Raw genomic sequence first — 23,334 nt, 5'->3', positions numbered from 1 at the left:
ACCTGTTGACAGGTAGACCTCTCTCACCAGAAAAAAAACCCAATATTGTTCTTTTCCTCTTGGTTTATTTGAAGTGAACACCGTGGTTGTGGTAGGCACAACATGCAGACTTGCATAGGTCTTGGCTTTTGTGGATGCACTCATACTCCAGGAGGCAAAGGATTTTGCCACTTTTGCTTCTCTGCATTACCTAAGAAGTGTGCATGGCAAGAGAAGCTTTCTCACTTCATCACTTTGAAACTGTCAGTGGTATTTTAAATAAATTATTTTAACCAAGATGGCTATTTCAGAGCATCCTGCTGTCGGACGCCATCTGTTTGGTAAGCGTCATCATTTGTGACTTCTGCAGTGTGGGAACCAAATGTCAGAGGCTGTCAAAGCGTTTTCCATCATGCTCTAATTCGGGCTGAACAGAAATCCTGTTTATTCACTTTGTTCAAGTGGTGTACAGTAGAATTCTTAGGATTTTTATTTGAGCCAGGATTACAGCCAAGTGAAAACTGTAATCTTTCTCCAAACAAATTTCCTCAGAACAAGAATTTTTATAGAATCAAGGTACAGATTTGGTCAAATGAGTCTGACAGAAAAAACTGATGTTACCTTCTTAATCACTATTAATTGTCAGGGTGCTAGGTAGATTTTTGAGTGTTCTCAGTTGAATATTCTTTCAGGTATAAAATTAAGGTCTAGTCTCTCCTGGCCACTTAATATTTTGTTGATGTTTTCATAAACATACAGTGTTGGTCTAGCAATTTTAAAGAAAGCATTTTTCCTTATCTAAACTATCCTGTCATCCTAAAGCTATAGTCAGCATGTTATTTTGCACTTCTGAGCCTGGTTCTCAAATCTTTGGGCTTCTCCAATTGAAAGTTCAGTAGTCATGTTTTTGTTTCATCTCTCTTGATTTCCTGTTTCTTCAAAATTCTGTGTACATCTCACACTTGTGAAATCTAGAGTCCCATTTAAACTATGCAAAATGTGGGAAGAACTTTGCCCAGGCAAAGTTTCACCGAACTGTACACAAAAAAACTTTGGTTCTGATTGGTGACAAGTCATTCAGTGTATCTTCAGCATCCTTTCAAGCAGGGGTGGTCAGCCAGGATAATACTGTTACAGCTCTGTGTTGTAGAAAAACAAAACAGTGCATGGTTGTGTGGTTGTTAGGTTTGGTTTTTTTTCCCTTTTTCTAAATTTGTGGTGAAAATCAGATCTTTTTTTTTTTTCTCTATACTCACGTGTCTGAATTTCACAAACCAGATTAACAATCATCTTTTCTTAGGAAAATGCTGTGAACGGAGAGCATCTGTGGCTGGAGACAAATGTTTCTGGGGACCTCTGCTACCTGGGGGAGGAAAGCTGTCAAGTCAAATTCTCAGTGAGTTATTTTGAGATTTCCTTTTCTCTTTCTGAGGTAACAAGCCTGACTTTAGGCTGATGCAGTGCTCAGATGCTTGAGAACTTGAATTGTTTGCTGTTGTTGATGCTTGTGTTCCAGGAGAAGGAATGCAAAAGGGGCAAAACGCTGCTGGTTAAATACTTCATTCCCTCAAACAACTTTGAGTGATGCAGATTATTTATACAGTGAGAATGGATGTAATGAGTAGCTTTATTAACATGGTAAAGGAAAAAGGGTTTGAGGATTGAGATATTTCAGAAATGTTCAAAGTAGCCTCTTTTATCTATATACATAAATTTATAGGCTGACTGATGGACTAAGACCATGTATGAAGTTCAACAAGGCCAAGCGCTGCGTCCTGCACTTGGGTCACAACAACCTCATGCAACACTTGGGGAAGAGTGGCTGCCCTGTGGAGAAGGACCTGGGGCTGCTGGTTGACAGCCGGCTCAACATGAGCCAGCAGTGTGGCCAAGAAGGCCAACAGCATTATGGCCTGTAACAGGAATAGTGTGGCCAGCAGGAGTAGGGAGGTGATCGTGTCCCTGTAATCAGCACTGGCGAGGCCACGCCTCAAATACTGTGTTCAGTTTTGGGACCCTCAGTAGAAGAGGGACATTGAGTGCTGGAGCGTGTCCAGAGAGGGGCAATGAAGCTGGTGAAAGGTCTAGAACTCAAGCCTTATGAGTAGTGGCTGAGGGAACTGGGCTTGTTTAGCCTGGAGAAGAGGAGGCTGAGGGGAGATATTATCACTCTCTACAACTACCTGAAAGGAGGTTGTAGTGAGGTGGGTGTTGGTCTCTTCCCCCAAGTTACTGGTGATAGGACAAGAGGAAATGGGCTCAAGTTGTGCCAGGGAGGATTAGATTGGATATTAGGGAAAATTTATTCACTGAAATGGTGGTCAGGCACTGGAAATGGTTGCCCAGGGAAGTGGTTGTGTCACCATCCCTGCAGGTATTTAAAAGATGTGTAGGTGTGCTTAGGGACAAGGTTTACTGGTGGACTTGATCTTAAAGGTCCTTTCCAACCTAAATAATTCTATATCACTTGCTGGGGTCTCTGAGAGTAGGGTCTGATCAAATTTTTGTGATTTTTAATCACTGCAAGGATCTGAACTGAATTTTCCAAACTCTTGAATGCGCTCACCAGCAATAAGTGCACTTATATTTGAGTGTTTGCTTTCTCCTATTTGAGAACATTTGAGGTTTGCATTCTCCTGTTGAAGCTTTTCTGCTGTGTATGAAAAAGGTTCATTAGATTGATCTCTAACCTGCATGTGTCTCTTTGGCTGGGGAGCCACTGTTATACTGCTGGTCTGCTTCAGCAACTCTTCACCTATTTCAGTTAAAATGCTTCAGCAGAAGAGGAAAAAAAAAACCCAACCCTCTTACCTTGGTATTTAGGAAACCTGGCGAGGAAACAGGGATCCTGTGTTCAGGCTTTGAGTCAATGCCCAAGGAAGCATCCTGGCCTTTGGACTACAAAGTGTAAGGGGAGTCAATCTTCTCTGGGGTGTTTGTGGATGCTGCCTGTGACTCTTTTGATACCATCTTTTTGCTTTTATTTAATAAAAAACCAAACAAACAAACCAAAGCAAACCTCAGATCACATGATTCAAATCAAAGCAATTTGATTCACTCATCACCCCCATTTTTTGGGGCACTTTGATCCAAAGTGCTAGTGGTTTCCATAGCTCCAATTTAATATCCACTCCCTCTAACTTCTCAAGCAAATTGGTTACTTTATGGGATATAATGTTAAAGCCAAGCCAGGGAATTTTATGCCTGCTTACAAAGAGTATTTGAAACAAACTCCCAACAGTAACAGACTGCTGACTGTGGGGTAATATTCAAGGGAAGTGTCATTGTGTGATTGCCCTACAGTTACACTGGTCCAGAGGCACTGGGTTTTGGCAAAAGCAGGAGACAGGGTTTGTTGGGCTGAGTGGACCTTTAGTCTGACTGTTATGTTCTTAATAGAAGCTTGCCTTTCTAAAACTGAGTAAATACTTCCATATGACTTAACTCAATGAAAGTAGCATGGAAATTTAATAATACGTTGCACATGATTTGCAAGGCTCTGTCATCTTTAGAGGGTATATCTGTAGGAGTTGGACTGTTTGCAGTGTCTGGGAAAGTTGGGAGACATCTTACATGGAGACAAGCTTTTCCAGCCAATAGACCTGGAGATGTTGAGTCATCTAGAGGAAGCAGCAGTGTTTAAAGTTGCTAATTTCTTAATTGCCTGGCCTTTGCTTGACCTGACTGAGTACTTTTTAGGTGCTATTTGTAGTTATAACTTGTTAAGTGCATGGGGCTTTCATTAGGTTAAGAACTAGATATGGAAATGGAATCTAGTTAACTTTAGTTGTGGTTAGTTTAACCTGATCTGTTAAAAGGCTAACACTTTACCAGTTTGAATCTTTAGAAGACGCTGCATCTTTCTGTGCCTGTCCTAGTCCTCCTTTGGCTTAACTCTTTTACATGTAGACTATTTAACATCAAATGTTTTCAATGGAAAAGTGGTGAGAAATAATTAAACTATAGCTGCACAGACTTTGCATGAAATGTTAGCCTATACAGAACATGAACTTGTAATCTCTGGAATATGGAACTGGCACTTCATGGTAAACCAAAGAAGTTAAAAGCAATGGAAAAGATAGTCTTTTTTTCTAGGCTTTCACTGTAAATGGTTGTAACTACTTGCAATGCCACCAGCATTCAAAAATAATGACAATTACTTAAAAAGCAAGGTATTAAAAAATAACTGCTCGTAAGGCACTACCTTTGTTTGCTTTTTGCAGTTTTTAATCTTAGGGATCAATTCCTTTGTTGTCTCACTCTTCTTGGTAAACACTGGGTCTAAAAATATACTTAAAACTAACACTTCACAAAACACATGAAAGCTTAGTCTGTTATACAATATCATGATTCTTCAGGTTGAAACATTAGAACAACACTCCACATATATGTGAACATGCATGGTTAGGGTGTTTCTAGATAATGATGAGATTCATAATTGAGACACAGTGAAATGATAATAATTACTCTATAATGTGAGCTGAAGCTGTGTTCCCTGTTTCTTCTTGAGTTTATAATATATTTAATATTCTAATGAAATAATTTATTAGATATAAATGGAATGTAAAAATCTGAGGCAAATCAATCTCAATTTACCATGTGTTTTATAAATTTGCTGTCCCTCAAACAGAGATCTATAAGTTAAACTTCTATGACAATTAATTCAATCTGGTTTACTAAACTGAGTATATGCAAGAAAAAAAAGTAAATGTATTCTCTTTCTCTCCTGGATGCATTCTTTTGCCTTTGATATGCTTTGGCCCAGGGAATACAATGGAAATTATTTTAAAAGCCCTACTGAAATTAATAAAACTAACCAGCATAATTAGGCTGAGAATTTTATCCCTACTGTAACATTTCATAAGCATTTAACAACATTTCGTGAGCAGGTTATAATTCTCTGCTAAATGACCCAAGTATTTTTCTGCAATGTAATGGTCAGGCCCATCAAATTAAATATTATATAAGCATGAAATCACATACTGTTCTGAACTGGTCTGACTTCTCTGATTTGCATGTATGGTTTTTCTCCTCTCTTCACTGGCTCTGCTCATCCTCTTCATAGGCCACTCCCTTTTAGAGCAATGTTCTGCATTGTAACAGCTTTATCTGCTACCTAATGGGAACCTTTTATTTCTAGTTCACAAGCTGGAGTACTGTGGCTGTCTGTCTTTCACAAAGTCTGGTTCTTAACTGGAACAGCTTCAGACCTTTTCTTCCAATACACAGAACAGTTGAGAGGAGAACAAAAAAAATGTTGCATAAGGAGAGAAACATCTCCTATTTCACTTCTTCCTCCTGGGTATAGCACACCTCCATGCACGCACATCTCCCTTTCCCCTTGCAGAAATCCGCTCTGCGGAGGAAGTGTGCTGCCTGCAAGATTGTGGTCCACAACGCGTGCATGGAGCAGTTAGAGAAGGTAAGACATTGCCATCTTCTGGAGCCTGACGTGGACAACACTCATTTAACTCTCACTGAAGTTTCAGTCTGGAAGATACTACATGCTAAAGCAGGTTTTCATAGCTGTTTTGACAACATATTTGTTAAAAAGTTGACTTAAAATTCCAGCTTATTTTTTAAAATAAATTTCAAATCCTGTGAACCATTAAAAAAAAAACCCAACAAAAAAAAAAGGAATGCTTTCACAGTTTTATGATTAAAAAAATAATTTCCCTCTACTTCTAGACTGGAAATTGAAGCTAGAAAATGCTGTATCCATTCATGCACAAAACTGCCCTTTCAAAATTCCTCAACTAAACCGAGCATAAGTCACCTTATGACAGCTGTATTTATTATAAGCAATGCAGCATAAGGTGCTGCTGTGACTATTTTTCACTGTGTTTACTAGACTATACTATTTTATCGTCAAAACATCAGAAATTAAGTTCTTGTTTTTAAAATGGAAAACATCAAACCTTTCCTTTATAGTACCATTATTTCTGTGAGCATCTGTCCTGCTTCTCAGTTCCTTCAAGTAACCCTCATTACCCCCAGGTGCCTATAGACTATCACCGAGTTATCTTCCTGTCATGATTCTTCTTCATTGTGCCTAACTGTTAATGTCCTAAAGAAATTTCTCCCCACAGTTTTTTCTTTCCTGGTGGGATATGTGTAAAGAAACATGAGTGAGAATTTCCCCATTGATTTAATTAGAGCTTCATGTTCATTCCTATATGTTTCGCAATGTTTTTCTCCATAAAAGAAGTGGATGCATAATAGATTTATAGCAGCAACCCTTTGGAAAGAGTTTTTCCTTTCCAAGTATTTGGACTTGTGTTGACAAATGTCACAGTGATTGCCGTAATACCATGTTGGAGAGGTACCATTTCCACCCCCGATGCTTTTACCCACAGTGAAATTAACATTAGCACATGCTTTCAGCACAAAATGTTACCAGTGAATTTTTCATGATTTCCTTCACCATCATCAGTGCTGACTCTCCATAGCCCAGCGAGCCAGTGGCATTGCCAGCCAGAGCAAATGAGCACTTAGATAAAACTCATTCTCTTAAGCTTGTTTATGCCATTCTGGAGAACATGTAATTCACCTCTTGGCAGAGGGTTATTATAAAAGACCTTCTTAAACCCTGTGGATTTTAAAACTGGTGCATAAACCTTCTGCTTGGGTCTCTCTGCAAAGCTGTAAGTTGTAAGTAAAATAAATATAAGGTGGTGGTCTTTCCAGCCTACCGCGACTCAGCAGTGAAACAACGAATTGCAATTCCAGGTGGAGAGCAGTGGAGGAAGGCTAATATTGCTATGGCTTTTATTTCTTAAGTAATAAGTATTTTGTTTACTTTTTTCTCTTGATTTTCTTCCCTCTCTCCCCTTCCTATAGGCTATTATTTTGAAGGCCATTATTAAATGAGGGAAGAACTTACTTATATGGGAAGGGTTGTATTTAAATTTGGGGAAACATGATCCTCCTGCCTTCATGACAAAAGCATAGCTGTGCAGTATCCTTACATGTTTTATTTTTTGAAAGATAGTCAATTTAAGCTTGAATTGTTTCATTTAGCGCATCCTTACCTCACATACCCTTTGGCCTTTTCCCATGCCTCTCCAGTACATTTTTTCTCTCTACAACCTCCCTGCTCTTATTTCTATTGATTTTTCTTTTCTCAGGATTTTGGGTTTTTCTCATAGGACTCCCTTCTTGTTTGTTAAATGCTTTTTCTCTTCATCTTCCTAAAAATGTGGTCCATTCATGGAAGTTCCTGTTGTCCTCATTCTGTCTTTCCTCTCCCATCTGAAAGAGGTGACTCCACTGCATGAGGCAGTACAATGCTCCCTAAATGTTTTGTGGCTGGGGAGGTGGATAAAAGCAGCCTGATCTAAGCAAAAGGTGGAAATTTAGGGTAATTTACAAAGTTGTTCATGAGAATGAAGATTTCTCCACAGACTAACTTTATGAAGTTGTAAAGCTGGGATGTGCAAAAAGGTCTTACAGAGTTAGATTTCCAGCTCCTATTAATTTTGAGACCTCAGTTTAAGTACACTTTTGTTGCAAATGATCTTCAGAGAAAAGCAGATGAAGCAGTTTCCTTCTTGGCAAGGGGGAGACAGTTTAAATAGTTGAATTGAGCAGGCAGCTACAGTATTAGTGAAGATGAGGGCTGCATAGAGATCTAGAAAGGAGAATTATTATGGCAGATGAAAAGAGATTTTCTGGCATCCAGGTAAGTTGCTTTGTTCAGCTAGTGAAGCTAATATTTTAATAGATAATAAATATTTTGGAAGTCTGGCCTAGATCAACATATTGGAATAAATTCTCTCTCAGCTCACTTTCAGTTCTAACAGCTTTATTTTAATGCCAGATTAATTTTCGCTGCAAACCAACTTTCCGAGAAGGAGGCTCCAGATCTCCAAGAGAAGTAAGTAATGGACAAATGCTTTCAACTTGATTTGTGTGCTGATTCACCTGGTGTGGAGCTGAAGCGGTGCTTTTAGATTCAGAGGAGTCTTAGTCATGGTATTTGTTCCCAGCGGGACATGTTCTTCTCCCCAGAATAAATGTAAAATGAATTCTAGCTGAAACACTCCATTACTTACATTGACAAGCAAGCGTTTCATCTTTGTTTTCTCTTTCCCATTCATTCACTTATTCTGTCTCTCTTTGGGGTTTTGGATAGCATTTCCCCCCCCCCCCTCAACCTTTCGTCTAGTATTTTATTTCTATTTCCCTCTCCTTCCTCTTGCCTCCCCCTTCATTTTTTTTCCTAGAAGTATCTCTAGTGTCCCAAGATAATTTTTTAACTAAAAAAGTAGTCCCAAAACAAAACAAACCCAAACATTCAAAAACCTTATGGTTTGCCTCTAGCTACTGTATGAATTTAGTTCCTTAGAACTATTTATTGTTGATATATTTATATATTTCTTACATAGTTAGAAGCCAGTGTTTCAAAAACACCTCTTAACTGACCAACTAACCAAGTTGGTTTGGTGGCCACCTTGCTCTTAGCAGAGGTAGCTCAACTCCCTGCCACACTGGTGCTTCAGCACTGGCTGGCACAACAGCGTGGTGCAGGCAGACTGCTTCTAACCCTTTTGCTTGCACAGAAAGAGGGGCAGCAGACTTGCTCACCCTCCTGCCTCTTGTCCACAGCTTTTTGCCATCCAGGAGGTAAGTAGTCTAAATCAGGATAAGACTGCTTCAGTGACTGCTCCTTCCTCCCCTCCTTCCCTTCTCCTGCATTGACCTGTGATTTTTTTTTTTTTTTTTTTTTTCTTTTTAAGGCTATATTTCCAAGCAGAACAGAGCAAGGCCCTGCATTGTGGCTGGACACAGCAGTGTTTGGGCACTTTTGTGCTCTGTTTAGGTGATGATTATCTCCGCACCATGTAATGAACTTTCTTCTTTTTGTAGAAGAGTACTGAAAGAGTAGTTCTGGTCAGGTTTCAATACGGATAAAGAACACCCTCTTGTCCTTATTCCTCCTGCAGTTTTGGGTGTGTCTGGGGTTTCCCATGGGGACTGCTGCATTTTCCTCCAGATATGATTGCATTGGCTTAAGGGACCTTTCCTTCGGTGTCTGTAAACCAATTTCATACAGATAGTACCTTTGAGTGCAAGCTGTCATTAGTTTCTACAACATTTTATTTTTGTGCTTTTGTAGAACTTTGTTCGACACCACTGGGTGCACAGACGGAGGCAGGAGGGGAAATGTAAGCAGTGTGGAAAGGTAAGATTTCCAGTGCAGAACAAGCACAACACTGGGCACTTATGAATTCAGGGCAGCCTGTGTGTCCTTCTAGTCACTGAAATTTTTCTATCCTAAACACTTGGCCTCTCTTAAGCAGAAAATTACAAGCCTGGTATGTTGAATGGTAGCAGCCCTGATTCCTGTGTGGAAAGAGAAGAGGCAGCTGCATCTGCAGGAGTGAGCACATCATGTGTCCTGGGACATTGTGCTGCACTGGCTGGTGAAAACAAGGAGGAAGGCGGCTGTGGTTCCTTGAGCTTCTTTCTTAGTTAAGCTAACCCTGTGGCCAATACGGTGTCCTCTGTGCCAAAACTGTTATGGCCTATTTTTCAGGCTTCTGCAAAAAGAAAGGCTGTTGCTTTCTTTCTGCTCTGACAGACTCTAAGATTTATGAGACCGTTTCCTGTTTCCTCTGTTGCATAGATTTTAAGTGTTTTATAGTTTTTTTAGAAATATGGGGTAAGAAGTACCTTAGCTACCTAAGACCTGTCTTCTGAAATATTATGAAGCCCTGAAATCTGTTGAGAGATTAAAAAATTAAATTAACACAGGGGTAATTTCCTTTCTCTATAACTATATTATAATTTTGCCTCCCTCTTAACATCAACTAGTAAGAAAGACTGTGTCTTGTCTTCATGGCACAGCACTTAAGAGGAAAACCAGGTCTGTATCTGGATACTGATGTAGATCACCAGCTACCAGCTGCAACAAAGCATGCAACAAAAATGTGATGTCCTTTTATAGCAAGTAGTGTGTGAACAGTGCAGCAAGGCATTTGGCATGCAGAATACTTACGGTATGACTTTGCAGTGATATTGCCTTCCTCCTTTGCCATTTTGGCCTGGATCTTCCCTAGAGGCATTAGGAGTTGATTTTGCAATGGGAGTACTTACAGCCTATGTATCAAAGCCTGTGCTGGGAATGTTCAGGTGGGCAACATGACCAGTCCATCCTAAAATTCCTATCAGCCCTGACTGATATGGAGAAGTTCAGAGGAAATCAGTTTTTCCCTTAAATAAGAAATATTCAGTTAAGACTAACATGGGTGTATTGTAGTAGAGTTGTTCTTTATCAAGAAACAGAAAGGATTAGGGAAATGATAATATGAAAAAAATCCCATTATATTTATTGGCCAAGCAGTCATCCATTACAGCAGAATTCTTGTCTGTCTTGTGCCTGGCTGTTATATTTCTTATACGTCTGAGTGAGAACTAACTTTTATATTCTCTTGTCATGCAAGAAAAAGGGAACTATCATTGAAATAGAATGGCAGTAACTTTAAGGCAATAAAAGAAAATATTATTCATGGAATACCTAATGATTCTGGTAGATTTCATTGTTGTGTAGTATTAGTCCCATCCCATGTCTGGAATTGGGTGGTTAAATATTTTAATGATCCTGAATAACAGTTTGAGTAAAGAAAGTAGAAATGAACATTTAGGATGTATCTATCTCGTGCTTCAAGTCATAAGCCAGTGGAAAGGAATTAATGCTCCCCAACATCTTTAGTGTGGCTCTGTGGCTTTATATTTTGTGTGCCTTCTGTGCCATGGTTGACACTTCCTGAGACCTGGAGAACAGAGCTGTCTGTCAGTGTTTCACCTCTGGTCAGAAGTGCAGTTTGGAAGGAATTTTCCTGATTGTCATCACTTACCATGGTTCACATGTGAAGCAGCTTTGCAGCAAATAAGCCCAATTCCTTTTAAATTAAACCTAATTGCAAGTTAACTCTGAAGCTACTAATGGGCATTCAGTCTACAGGACCAGACTGTAGCTAGTCAAAAATAAAATTATCTGAAAATCATTGTGTATAGTGTCTTTGGTACCAATACAGCTTGTGCTCCCACTGTTACAAGTCACTTGCTAGCACAAATACAGCTCATATGGTCTCATCCAGGCTTCAGTTTTCTTTTCCTTACCAGGACCGATTTCACTGCTGTATTGCAAAAGTACCATATGCAGAAATCAGTGCCAGGGAAGGTGGGGCTTGGAAGTCTTGTTCAAAGTGCAGTGCAACCAAACAATCTGTTTCTGTCTACTTCCTGTGATGATTCCTCTTTTTTTTTTTTTTTTTTTGAACTGGATGCTATTATAGAAGGATGACAATATCTCTTAAGACAAGGTACCATTCATTGAGCCCAGTACTCAACAGTGGCTTATTATGGAAAAGCATAAGTAGGGGCAGCTGTTTCATGATACATCCCCAAAACAGTCTCCCGGCCTCTAAGAACTTCTGTCTCATTAATTTCCAGGAACAGCACCTTTATATTTAACAGCCTATGGTCACTTTCTCTCCTAATATCTTGTCCAGTCTCTCCCTGAGTTCCTGTAAAGTTGTAGCATTTACAACATCCTTTAGCAAGGAATTCCTAAACTGAACTACGTGCTCTGAGAAGAACCACATTTTGATTGCTTCAAACCTGTCACTAGTTTTTTCTAAAGCTCCATAGCTCTTGTTTTGGAAGCAATGGTAAATAAAAGCTCCCAAACCACATTCTCTACACCATTTGCGATGTTTAAGAACTCATTTCTTTCTCTTGCAGGTGGGAAGAAAGATAGTTTTGTAGCTTTTAGCTGTTATTAGCTGTTACCTGGGATCATCCGAGAAATTGTTCTTGGTTTTGTTTTCTTTATGTAATATAACATAAGAACATTCAGACCATATGGCCCGGCATCAAGTCCATGACTGTGTGCAGTAACAGCAGCTTAAGGATGAATGCAGAGTGATCTTTTCTTCATATACTTCCAGTTACCAGTGGTTTAGGTATTTTCCAAGACTAAGAATGCATCTGGACCATCATGCTAAACAGACACTTTATTTCTACTTTCTGTGGTTCCCAAAACACTGCCTACTACACACATGCAGTGTGCAGATACACTGTCTGTCTCTTTCTGTTACTGTTCCCTTTAAAGGCCTGTGGATTGATGCAAAGCTGCATGTTTTCCCTGCATATAATGGCAGGATTGAAATTTCTAGTAGCTGAAAGGCAATTCTAGTTCTTTGCTATTTTAGCAGAGATCACCGTCCAAGTGCTTCTGTTGCTGTCTGTATTTGAGTTGTAATAATACCTGGCTCTCCTACAGTAATGTTGCATTGGAACACCCTTGAGAGCATTAAAAAGGGAATAAATATCACAGGAAAATATGTGCAAAAAGAAATTATTAGTAGCCCTGACACTGATGTGAAAATACGCTTTAATAAGTACATTTGAGACTATAACCAAACCATGATGGAGCTAGTAATCCCGATGTGCTCTGTTTGTGTGCATGGGTGTCTATATTAACGTGGACTTTGATCCTCATTATTTAGTCAGATTGTATTCACCAGCACAAGTTAGGGATTCAGGTGCTCTTTCCCTCCAAATATATTTCCTCTGGTTTGCACAACTGTTTATTCCCACAAGAGCAGTTCTCAGCATGGGATTTCATGTGTTGTACAGGAATTGGGTGCCAGTGAATCAGGGCTAATCAGATACTGTTAAACCCATATTCTCACAAAGGTGAAATTAATTTTCTATCCCTATTCTTCTAAATTTGTGCAGAAGATCTCCTTGCATGACCCAGGAACAAAATAGCTGAATTTTAGTTTTCCTTCTCACTGAGAGAAGTCAGAAGAGAGGTTTTCTAATGAATCATGGAGGACTCCAGTGTTTCAGCCTGAGAGTCCCCTTAAAATTTCACTGTGACCTGCAGTGCATTGCTTTATTTCATCAGTTCCTTTATTTGAAGCTAGTGTTGAAATAATTGCTACTTTACTTCAAACATGTGTCCTTAGGAAGAATTAGCTCACGTTTGTAAAGCAATTTGAGGAAGAAAAGTGGTGTTTCATTGCTACTTATCATTAATATGTTTTTATTGCTGTATCATTTTCTCTAATGACTCCCTAAAAGCCAAATGGCTTACTGAATAAATGAAAAACGGTCCATCCAGAACCACACAAGCTGCTCAGTCCGTATGTTTAAAATACACCACTGATGGGCTGTGGAATTAATGTACTGAATTTTAGGTTTTATTAGTGGAGATTTGGGGAGAGAAGAATTTCTCCCCTGCTTGTTATGAAGCTGAACAAAACAAAATATTTCATGCCCATGAGGGGCTGAAATATATATATATTTTTTTAAATATATTTTGGGACAACAAAGAGTAAGATTTGTGAAAAACATTAAGAAGCCTTAGTTCCAGCGCTCATATCATTGTACTGTCCCTCTGTTTCTTCTTGTGCCCACACTGAATGGCAGACTAGATCTACCCAGCCAGAAGCAGCTGTCCAGCTTGTCTTTGTGAAGCCATTTGACCACGCTCAATGGCTAAACCCGAGTATGCCAGATTGCTATCATTATGAAGAATCTACTCTTTTAATTTTGCTGAATGTAAAACCTGAGGTATGAGAGGAAGGATTAAAAAAAAAATCTAGGCAGAGGTGACACAAACCTCTTTAGGAGCAGGCCTTAGCTGGTGGTGTGGTCCATCTGGCAAGCTGGTTTGAATATATGCTGAGGACACCTGAAGAAGTAGCTGCAATGTGCACTTTTACATGGCTCTTCAGCGTTCAGCATGGCTCTTCTGCATCTCTTCTTCAGCGTATTAATAGAGTTATCATCAGCTACCACGTATGGACAGATTGTAGCTCAACCCCTTACTTAAACAAGATTGGTTAAACAATTTTGGTTGTTCATTTAATTTTCCTTCTTGGTGTGCTTAACACTGTCAGTGCACTGAGCACTAACAGGCTCATTTTTCCTGCAGGTATCCATCTTCCTGTTCATTTCCACAGCAACTAGGATAAGAAGGACTTAATTATAGAAGCTTTGAGGAAATGCCCTGTTAGATATTACTAAACCTGATTATTATAACTCTTTGCACTGGGTCCTGGGCATTGCCCAGCAGGTAGCAGATTTAAGTAAAACTCAGCTTGACCAAAAGAAAACTGGCCCCCAAATTCATGAACTGGTAAAGAGACTTTCAATTGGAAAACTCTGCATGGTGATGGGCTACTTAATGTACTAGTGAGGCTTCATAGAAGCCAAGGCATAAAGGATCTAGAAACTGCAAATCTCAAATAAATCTAAGCAGTGAAGGTGACAGATAGACAGTCCAGAAGCCCATTGAACAGTTTATTTCTGCAGCCATTAACACAAATCAACTTTTTCTCTTGCTAAAATAAGCTTAAAGCCTGAAAATTTGTGTTCAGTTAAACCCCAATTACCATTTGTTGCCTGTTATATGCAAGAAGGATGTATATGACCCAATGGTCTCTTCCAGCCTCAGAATTTAGAGAAAATTCTGCTGAAATTGCATTCTACAAAAATTAAACTCTTCTGTGGGAAAATAAAATCTCATATTTGCTGGTAATGATGTGTTCTTTTCTCTTTAAAACTATAAAGAAATATTTTCTTTTATAGCTCTTTGGTTTGAATCAGACTGTCTTGGTTTTTGGAACTTACTAAAAAGATCTTGATCTGAGTCAGCTCAATAAAACAATAAACAGTTTCCCAATAAGAACATTTCCACACAGACATTGTAGTTGATTCCACTCTGTACTTAAAACAAAAAAACCAAACAACCCAAAAACCCCAACAACAAAAAAAAGAAAATTAAAACTCTTATATTTAGAGCAAAGACGACTATAGTGAGAATGTTCTGTTCAACTGAAAAATCTGAATCTTATTCAGGTCTGTAGACATTCATTTAAATAGGCATTCCTTCTCTCCTTTCTTTTTAACTACAAAATTAAGGAAAAGCATAAAATTTTGGAGAAGTGTCTTTAAAACATGTGTGAAAATGCCCTAGTTGAAGAACCTTCTCTGCAACCTGTCATTATTTTATTCCTCCACCCCCACATATCTCAGAACTTTGAGGCTGAACCAACGTATCTGACTGCAATGAACTAACTTAGCCTAGCACAGTTACCTGGCAAGAGTTAAAGGTGTAAATTTTCTTGTAGTCAGGAGCAATTTAATCCTTTTTTCCTGCTTATTCTAGGGCTTTCAGCAGAAATTCTCCTTCCATAGTAAAGAGATCGTGGCCATCAGCTGTTCCTGGTGCAAGCTGGCGGTAAGTGAACAATACCTGGGAGACTGGTAGCAGCATCATTGAGTTGGCTGCACTGCAAGAAATCTCATTTTTCCTGGTTCTCAGGGGTCCCTCTCTGTGAATCACCCCCAGTTTTGCCATTTCTGTTCCTTTTGCCCAGAGATACCATAACTGCACCTGGCTGACATGAGTCCTATAGGAAAAGATTCATTGTGGAGCAAGAGATTGCTGGCCATCTTCCATCAATGCCCTGCTGCTGCTAGTTCAGAGTGCCAAAGGGCTCTTAATACACACAGATTCATCAGACTAGGTTGTAGTCTTCATTCTGTAATCTGTGTTTAAGTAGGTGTGATTAGATTTTTTGGGGGGGTTTAGTGGGGTTTCGGGGTATTTTTGGGTGGTTTTTTCCTTTTTTTTTTTTTTAATGCAAGCATGGCTAGGGAAGATGATCTTTAGTTATATGTCCCTAGAACTCCATGGTTTGAAGGACTCGAAGATGGTGGAGTTGAGCACATTGCTCCACTTTTTGTACCATCACCCTCTTCTCTATGCTTCCTCTTTGTCTTTTTTGGCATCCTTATTGACTCTACGCTTTTCCTCTCTTCTAGTTTCATAATAAAGTCACCTGTTTCATGCTACACCACATTGAAGAGCCATGTTCCCTGGGGGCTCACGCTGCTGTCATTGTGCCTCCCACCTGGATCATTAAGGTGAAGAAACCTCAGGTAACTGCATGCTGATGTCTGTTTCTGAAGCTGTATGGCTGCGCAGGGCCAGCCTGGCTTTGCCGCTCAGTACTCCTTCACTAAGGCATGCTCGTTCAACACTGTCTCTATCCCTCAAGCCCAGCATACATCCATAGTGATTATGAACCTGTATCCTCCCACCCCTCCATCCAGCCCTTCAGTAGGTTTCCCTGTTTGGGATGACTAGCAACACACATGACTTCTGTTCTGAGCAAATCCAGCTCAGGTTTGTTCCTCTAACTGATTTCAGCGAGCATTCTGCAAGAAATCCCCTGTGTTGTAGGCAGTCCAGCATGTTTCATTAAATAGAGCTGAGCAAATATAGGGAAAAACTGTTCCCAAACATTTATTTGAAGCTTTTGTAATGGATGTGATATGTTTTAGACAGGCTACTGTCTTGTGGTGAACATAATAGAGAGAGAAGGTATCCAAAAGAGAGCTGGCCAAAAATGAAAAGGGGATTCCCATCATGTGCTAAGTATTTTGTTCTTTGAAAGTCTGTTTTCACCCCAGATTGAACTGAAAGATGAAAGAAACAGACAAACACACATTGAATGTATTAGGGAGCCAGAAATTCTGGTAAAAGTTTTATTTCAGAAGTACTGATAAGTGTTGGGTTTTTGTTGGGGTGTGTGTAGGGGTATTGTTTTTGGTGTGGTTTTTTTTCGCCCCCCTGAAATGAATGGTGTCTGGGATATTGGAACTTCTCTTTTTTTCTCGTAATTTTCCTCCATTGATAGGAATGCTGGTTTTATCAAGCAGTGATGTGCAGTTCTTATATTAGTGTGTCCATCCTTGGCAAATGACCCAGGGCTTTCTGGCTCTGTGTCCTTCCTGGTTGGCAACAAGAAGCAGAGAAGTTCAGGCTGTAGGCAAGGCACTAAGACACAAATAGTCCTATGGAACTGGAAAAAAGGTCTGAGCTGGGATACTGGTCAGTCTTTAGTTATAGTCTAGAGATACAACTGTCAGATCTGTGCTCAAGTAGCACTTCTAACAAGCTGGATATTAAAGGCAAAGCCAGGGGCGGTGGGGGAAGTAATCAAAAAGTCAGTCGAAGCAACCACTGTTTCTTATTTAGATCCAGAACAGGCAAGGCCCCTAGCCATCTCTCCTCTGAGAGAAAAAAGGGGTTTTTTGGCATTTGTATTTTTCTCACACTCTTCTTTTGCTGTTAGTCTTACTCCAGCCTCTACCAGAGAAGTCTTTTTTCCTCTCTTGTTGAAGAGTCCTTGGCAGGGACTTAATCTTCCTGGCTAATTTTCAGCACCTGTGTGGTATTTGGCACAAAAACAAAGCTGGCTCATTTTCTGTGTCCTTAAAGAGACCGTATAGCCCGTTAGTCTTAAGTCTTTTGGTTCTGGGCATCACAGCAGACTGCCTGGAAACTCTGCTTTGGGCGTTAGCCACAGAATCGGTAACTTTAAGGGTTCATGGCCTGGAGGTGGATCCATGAGGTAGAGGTACGTGGGCTGGGAACCACTAGGAAGGACTTCCGAACTGTTGCAGTCCAGACCTGGAAACTGGGTACTGCCAGGGTCTTTGGGCATCTCATACTCTAACCATTTCACTGCAGCTAACCCCATACACATGACAGAAGGGAGATAATCAAGCTGAGCCCCAGCTTCCTGTGGCCGGAGGTGATACCCTCCTCCTAGGTCTGATAAGGAAATGAAATCTCTTTTCACCCAGCACATTTCAAATTTATTTATCATTCAAATTGTTTTAAATCACCACTTTTTTTTTTAAAAAAAAAAACAAACCACAAAACCAAAACCAACGACCAAAACCCCTTTCATATGTTTTTGAGTATATTTTTTTAGGAAAAAAAATGATTATTGGATTTGTTGTATCATTTTGTGGTTTACCAGAACCCCTTCTTGTGAGCTGGCAATACACTGCAGTCACCATTCTCTTCACAAAAATCAGGAAAAGAATATTAAATTTTAATAAAAAGAAAATACATTAATAAAGATAAATATATCCATGTCTCTGCGACCTTACTAAAAGAAGCCTTTCTTCAATATTTTTAATTCTGATTTAATTTAACTTTTATTAAAAAAATCATCACTTGTAATTTTCTTTTGATCTAGCATTTGGTAAAAGCAAGGTAGCTTCCTTACAATATTTTTAGAGACTTTTCTTTCTTGTCCATTAGTTTTTCAGAAAAGTTCAAATGAAAAAATAAATCTGATCCAGTTACTTGTAATTCATAGGGAAAAAGCTTTTAAATAAAGGTTTAAAATATTACACTTTAAGAAAATGTTAGCTTTGTGTGCCTGAGTCATGAGTGGAGAGGAAGTACTTCAATCCAATGTTTTCTCTCCATCACATCTGAAGTCCATGAAGTCTGAGGTCAGTAGTTATCCTAACAAACAAGGAAGGGCTGGTTGAGGGTATGAGAGTTGGGGGTAGTCTTGGCTACAGTGACCATGAGATGGTGCAGTTCAGGATCCTGCATGGTACAAGCAGGGCAACAAGTCAGATTACAACCTTGGACTTCAAGAGAGACAACTTTGGCCTCTTCAAAGACCTGCTTGGAGGAATCCCATGGGTTAGGACTTTAGAAGGCAGGGGGGATCCAAGAGAACTGGACAGTATTCAAGGACCACTTCCTCTGAGCTCAAGACTGGTTCATTCCTATGAGGAAGAAGTCAGGCAGAGGAGCCTGGAGGCCCACATGGATGAGCAAAGAGCTTCTAGAGAAACTCAAATAGAAGAGGGAAGTTCACGGTATGTGGAAAAAGGGACTGGCCACTTGGAAGGAATATAGGAATGTTGTTAGGGTGTGCAGAGATGCAATGAGGAAGGCCAACACCCACTTGGAACTAAATCTGGCAGGGATGTCAAAGATAACAAGAAGGGCTTCTTTAAATACATCAGCAGTAAAAGGAAGACTGGGGATACAGTGGGCCCACTGCTGAACAAAAAAGGGGCCCTAGTGACGCAGGATGCAGAGAAGGAGTTGTTACTGAAGGCCTTCTTTGCTTCAGTCTTTACTGCTAAGGCTGGTCCTCAGTCATCTTAGCCCCCAGAAGAGAGAGAAAAAAATCTGGAGAAAAGAAGACTTACCATCAGTTGAGAAGGATCGGGTCAGAGATGATCACCTATGCAAACTGGATCCTCAAATCCATGGACCCCAGTGGGACGCACCCACGAGTGCTCGAGTGCTGAGGGAGCTGGCAGATGTTATTGCTGAGCCACTCTCCATCACCTTTGAAAGGTTGTGGAGCACAGGAGAGGTGCCTGAGGACTGGAGGAAAGTAAATGTCACTCCAGTTTTAAAAAGGGCAAGAAGGAGGACCCAGGAAACTATAGACCAGTCGACCAGTCAGCCTAACCTCAATCCCTGGAAAGGTGGTGGAGCAGTTCATACTGGAGGTCATCTCCAGGCATGTAGAGGACAAGAAGGTTATCAGAAATGGTCAACATGGATTCACCAAAGGAAGATGATGCTTGACGAACCTGATAGCTTTCTATGACAGCGAGACTGGCTGGGTAGACAAAGGGAGAGCAGTGGATGTTGTCTATCTTGACTTCAGTAAGGTGTTTGGCACTGTCTCCCATAGCATTCTCATAGGCAAGCTAAGGAAGTGTGGGTTAGATGAGAGGACAGTGAGGTGTATTGTGAACTGGATGAACAAACAACAGAGCTCAGAGGGTCATGATCAACAGGGCAGAGTTGGTTGGAGGCCCATAAATAGCAGTGTTCCCCAGAAGTCTGTGCTGGATCCAGTTTTGTTCAAGATATTCATCAATGACCTGGACAACGGGATAGAGTGTAACCTCAGCAAGTTCGCTGATGATGCCAAGCTGGGAGGAGTAGCTGATACACCAGAAGGCTGTACTGCCATTCAGCGAGGCCTGGACAGGCTGGAGAGCTGGGCTGAGGGGAACTTCATGAAATTCAACAAAAGCAAGTGTAAAGGCCTGCATCTGGGGAAGAACAACCCCATGAACCAGTACATGTTGGGGGCTGACCTGCTGGAAAGCGGCTCCATTGAGCAGGACCTGGGAGTGCTGGTGGACAGCAGGTTGGCCATGAGCCAGCAATGTGCCCTTGTGGCCAAGAAGGCCAATGGTATCCTTGGGTGCATAAAAAGGAGTGTGGCCAGCAGATCGAGAGAGGTTATCCTCCCCCTGTACTCTGCCCTAGTGAGACCACATTGGGAGTACTGTGTCCAGTTTTGGGCACCCCAATTTAAGAAAGACAGGGAACTGCCTAAGCAAGTCCAGCAGAGAGCTATGAAGATGATCAGAGGAGTGGAGCACCTTCCTTATGAGGAAAGGCTGAGGGACTTGGGTTTGTTCAGCCTGGAGAAGAGAAGGCTGAGGGGGAATCTTATAAATACTTATAAATTTCTGAAGGGCAGGTGTCAAGAGGATGGGACTGGACTCTTTTCAGTGATGCCCAGTGACAGGACAAGGGGCAATGGGCACAAATTGGAGCACAGGGAGTTCCACTTAAACATGAGGAAAAACTTCTTTCCTGTGAGGGTGCCAGGGCAGTGGAACAGGCTTCCCAGGGAGGTTGTGGAGTTTCCTTCACTGGAGATATTCAAAACCCACCTGGACGCGTTCCTGTGCCCCCTGCTCTAGGTGTGCCTGCTCAAGCAAGGGGCTTGGATGAGATGATTTCCAGAGGTCCCTTCCAATCCCTGTCACTCTGTGATTATATAGATGAAAATGATATTTAGCACAGACAATGGGCATATTTCCATGAAACTTCTTAACAGCACCCATTGCAGTGTTAGGTCTGGGCAACATATCCTTATTGCTCTAGAAAATACTGGTGTATCTATCATATGTGTTTTCATATTTTTGGCAGAAGTCTTGTTTTCTTTTATTTCCTTTTTTTTTTGGACATATTTTCTCCCCTCCTGCTGTTTCTGGCCAGCTCTACTTCTGTGTATTATGACCCTCTTCACCCAATATGCACGTTTGGTAAACACTGTCAAATATTGAATGTGTTCAATCGACAGTATACAAACAAAATATTCAGTAATTTTTGTTAATTCAGATAGTAAACAAGTGGGCAGCCAACAGTCTTTTTTTCACATATTCCACAATCAGAATAAATTTGGCTAGAAGCCTTTTTGCTGTAAATTATTTCCTCAGCTCTAACTCCTTACATTGGTCACAGGCAACTCCTGATCTGAACTCCCTATTCATATGAAATTGATTTTAGTGATGCCTTCATCATGTTTGCTGATTGTTTCTTTTAAGCAAATAAGATGGCTTTTTGCAGCAAAACCTTGCCCTTATTTGTAATTTTTATTTCTCTTTTTGTTGCTATAAAAATGGTTTTCCATGCTTAGTTTGTACAATGTGGGCCACCACCTTTCAAATATTGTGCTTGGAGAAAGAGAACGCTCCCCCTCTGATTACCAGCAATATTGTGGTAATAAAACTTTATGGTGTAATTGGTTAAAGACAAATTATGATAACCTACTTTGTAAATGGGGAGCTTTCAATTCTTGAAAGTAATTGTTTACAAGATGGAGAATATTCAGAATGGTTCAAATAGCTTTGGGATTGGTGGTAGCCCTGTATGTAATGACCCATTTACATGAATGGAAAACTCCCAGTATCTATTACATGTTGTTCATAATGTGAGCCACTTCTGTAATTTTACTGACTTCCAGTGTTTCTGTACTGTGTTAGCAGCACTTTGATACCAGCTCTGGTTTCCTGGGGTTCAAATCAGTACCATCTCCTAGTTTGTTAAAGCAGGTCACCCATGTTGACTGGTGGTATTTTGTTATAGGTGAGGTTTGGTAGCCCAAGAGGCATTACTTCTAGGAAAAGACTTGCTATGATTATGCTGTGGGAGAAAAGTAGATAATAAGGAGAACCTGGCTGATTCAGCCTGCCTTCTGTTTGGGAAGGCAAGGGCAGTATTTGTAAAATTCAAAGGGTGTTTTCTGTTCGAGGTGAGTAAACATGGTGTTTTCTTTTTCTTCTTTGAGGACCTTGAAAAAGTGCTAGTCAATATTTATACTTCTGGGTTTATTTCTTTATTTCCTCAACTGCTGAGTGCAGCTGGCTTGTCTGGTTGTGGTTTGTGAACAACCAGAAGATGGTCAAGATTGGCCTTCCCAGAGGCTCTTCATTATTTAAGTCATTTGAAGCCCAGTGTGCTAAAAGCCTTTGAAAATAAAGGCTGAAATGTTGTAAATTAAAATGTTGAAAGGGTCCATATGATTTGCTTGAGATAGTCTGTGGCCCTCACACCACCCAACACCACACAAAAAGGACTCCAATTCTTCTGTTCATCTAGCTAAGCTTGCTTAGAACTATCGCGACCATACAATAATACCAAAAATCTCTCTTTAAGATGGCCAAACTGACATCCACAAAGGAGAGGTTCCCTTTTTAGAGGCAAGTTAGGATTTACATATGGTGCCAATTTAAAGGCATGCTTTGCTATCAGGTACTTCACTGAAAAACATTATATGTTTATAAAATACTCATCACCTTGTTATGTGGACAAGGTAGTATGCATCCATTTCTTCAGTTTAATGTGCAAAGACTGATGATTACTAGTGGCTGTTATTCTTCTGCATGTTTGCAAAGAGAACCTATGTATGTTTAAGCAGCTTTTTTGCCTTTCATCTGCTATGGACATGCAGTTGCAATCATTATAGCAAAGCTTTAGATTCTCTTAACAATATAGGTGTAGGCATGTTTTTAAAAAATTGAAATAACATACTTGTGAATTGGAATATTTTATTGCCTATTTGAGTGTGGAAATGAAAAAAAGTTATAATAATGAATGGAGGCTTAAACTAAAACTGTTTCCCTGATATAGCTGGATGCCTCTTCCCACTCCACCCATAGGCAAGAAAAGAGATATATTATAATGGGATTTAATGACAACTACATTTAAACCTTATTTAAGTTATTTTTTAAAAGATTCAGGATTTTACTAACTGTCTTTGCCCTTTCCAGAAGAATCTCACTGGGCTTAGGTCCATCCACTGTGGAGGTAGAAAAGCAAGTACAATTTTAATTCCAGAGGTACAGTTAAGTTACTTGCCTAGTATACCTATTTTGATTTATAGGCGACTATTTGCCAGCACAATTTGGTGCACTTTACCAACAGGATCAATATTTTGAATTTTGCACCCAGAGAGACCGAAGCACAGGGAGAAGGCTTGATATGTTCGTGACCTTTCAGGAGACTGGCAAGACTGCAGATAGACTAGATTTCTTCTCTCTGTCCTGTGTTTCGCCCAACTCCAGGAAGACTTCTTCAGTGGAGAATGGCTGGGAAAACCAGGCTAAGGCTTTTGTGAGAGGCAGCTTTTGAGAGTCATGTCTTGTACCTTTATGTTGACATAAAGATTTTTATCTACAGTTAATCTGACT

The 23,334-nt window shown here is 40.2% G+C and overlaps 1 protein-coding gene across 3 annotated transcripts in view; it reads left to right on the top strand.

The window, feature by feature from the left end:
• The window catches only part of DGKI (diacylglycerol kinase iota), a 221,507-nt gene that overhangs the window by 85,759 nt on the left and 112,414 nt on the right, over positions 1-23,334 (top strand). For 2 of the 3 annotated variants that reach the window (XM_075116915.1, XM_075116931.1), the window contains exons 3-8: positions 1,280-1,375; positions 5,327-5,401; positions 7,799-7,855; positions 9,098-9,163; positions 15,167-15,238; positions 15,826-15,942. In XM_075116915.1, coding sequence (XP_074973016.1) covers positions 1,280-1,375; positions 5,327-5,401; positions 7,799-7,855; positions 9,098-9,163; positions 15,167-15,238; positions 15,826-15,942 — 483 coding nt within the window. The remainder of the gene's footprint in view (positions 1-1,279; positions 1,376-5,326; positions 5,402-7,798; positions 7,856-9,097; positions 9,164-15,166; positions 15,239-15,825; positions 15,943-23,334) is intronic. The other variant, XM_075116925.1, reaches the window with a different exon arrangement.

Source organism: Phalacrocorax aristotelis, chromosome 1 (genome assembly GCF_949628215.1).
Source record: "Phalacrocorax aristotelis chromosome 1, bGulAri2.1, whole genome shotgun sequence".
Classification (NCBI taxonomy): domain Eukaryota; kingdom Metazoa; phylum Chordata; class Aves; order Suliformes; family Phalacrocoracidae; genus Phalacrocorax; species Phalacrocorax aristotelis.
The sequence above is the reverse complement of the archived record's forward strand: the minus strand, read 5'-3'. Positions and strand labels throughout refer to the sequence as shown.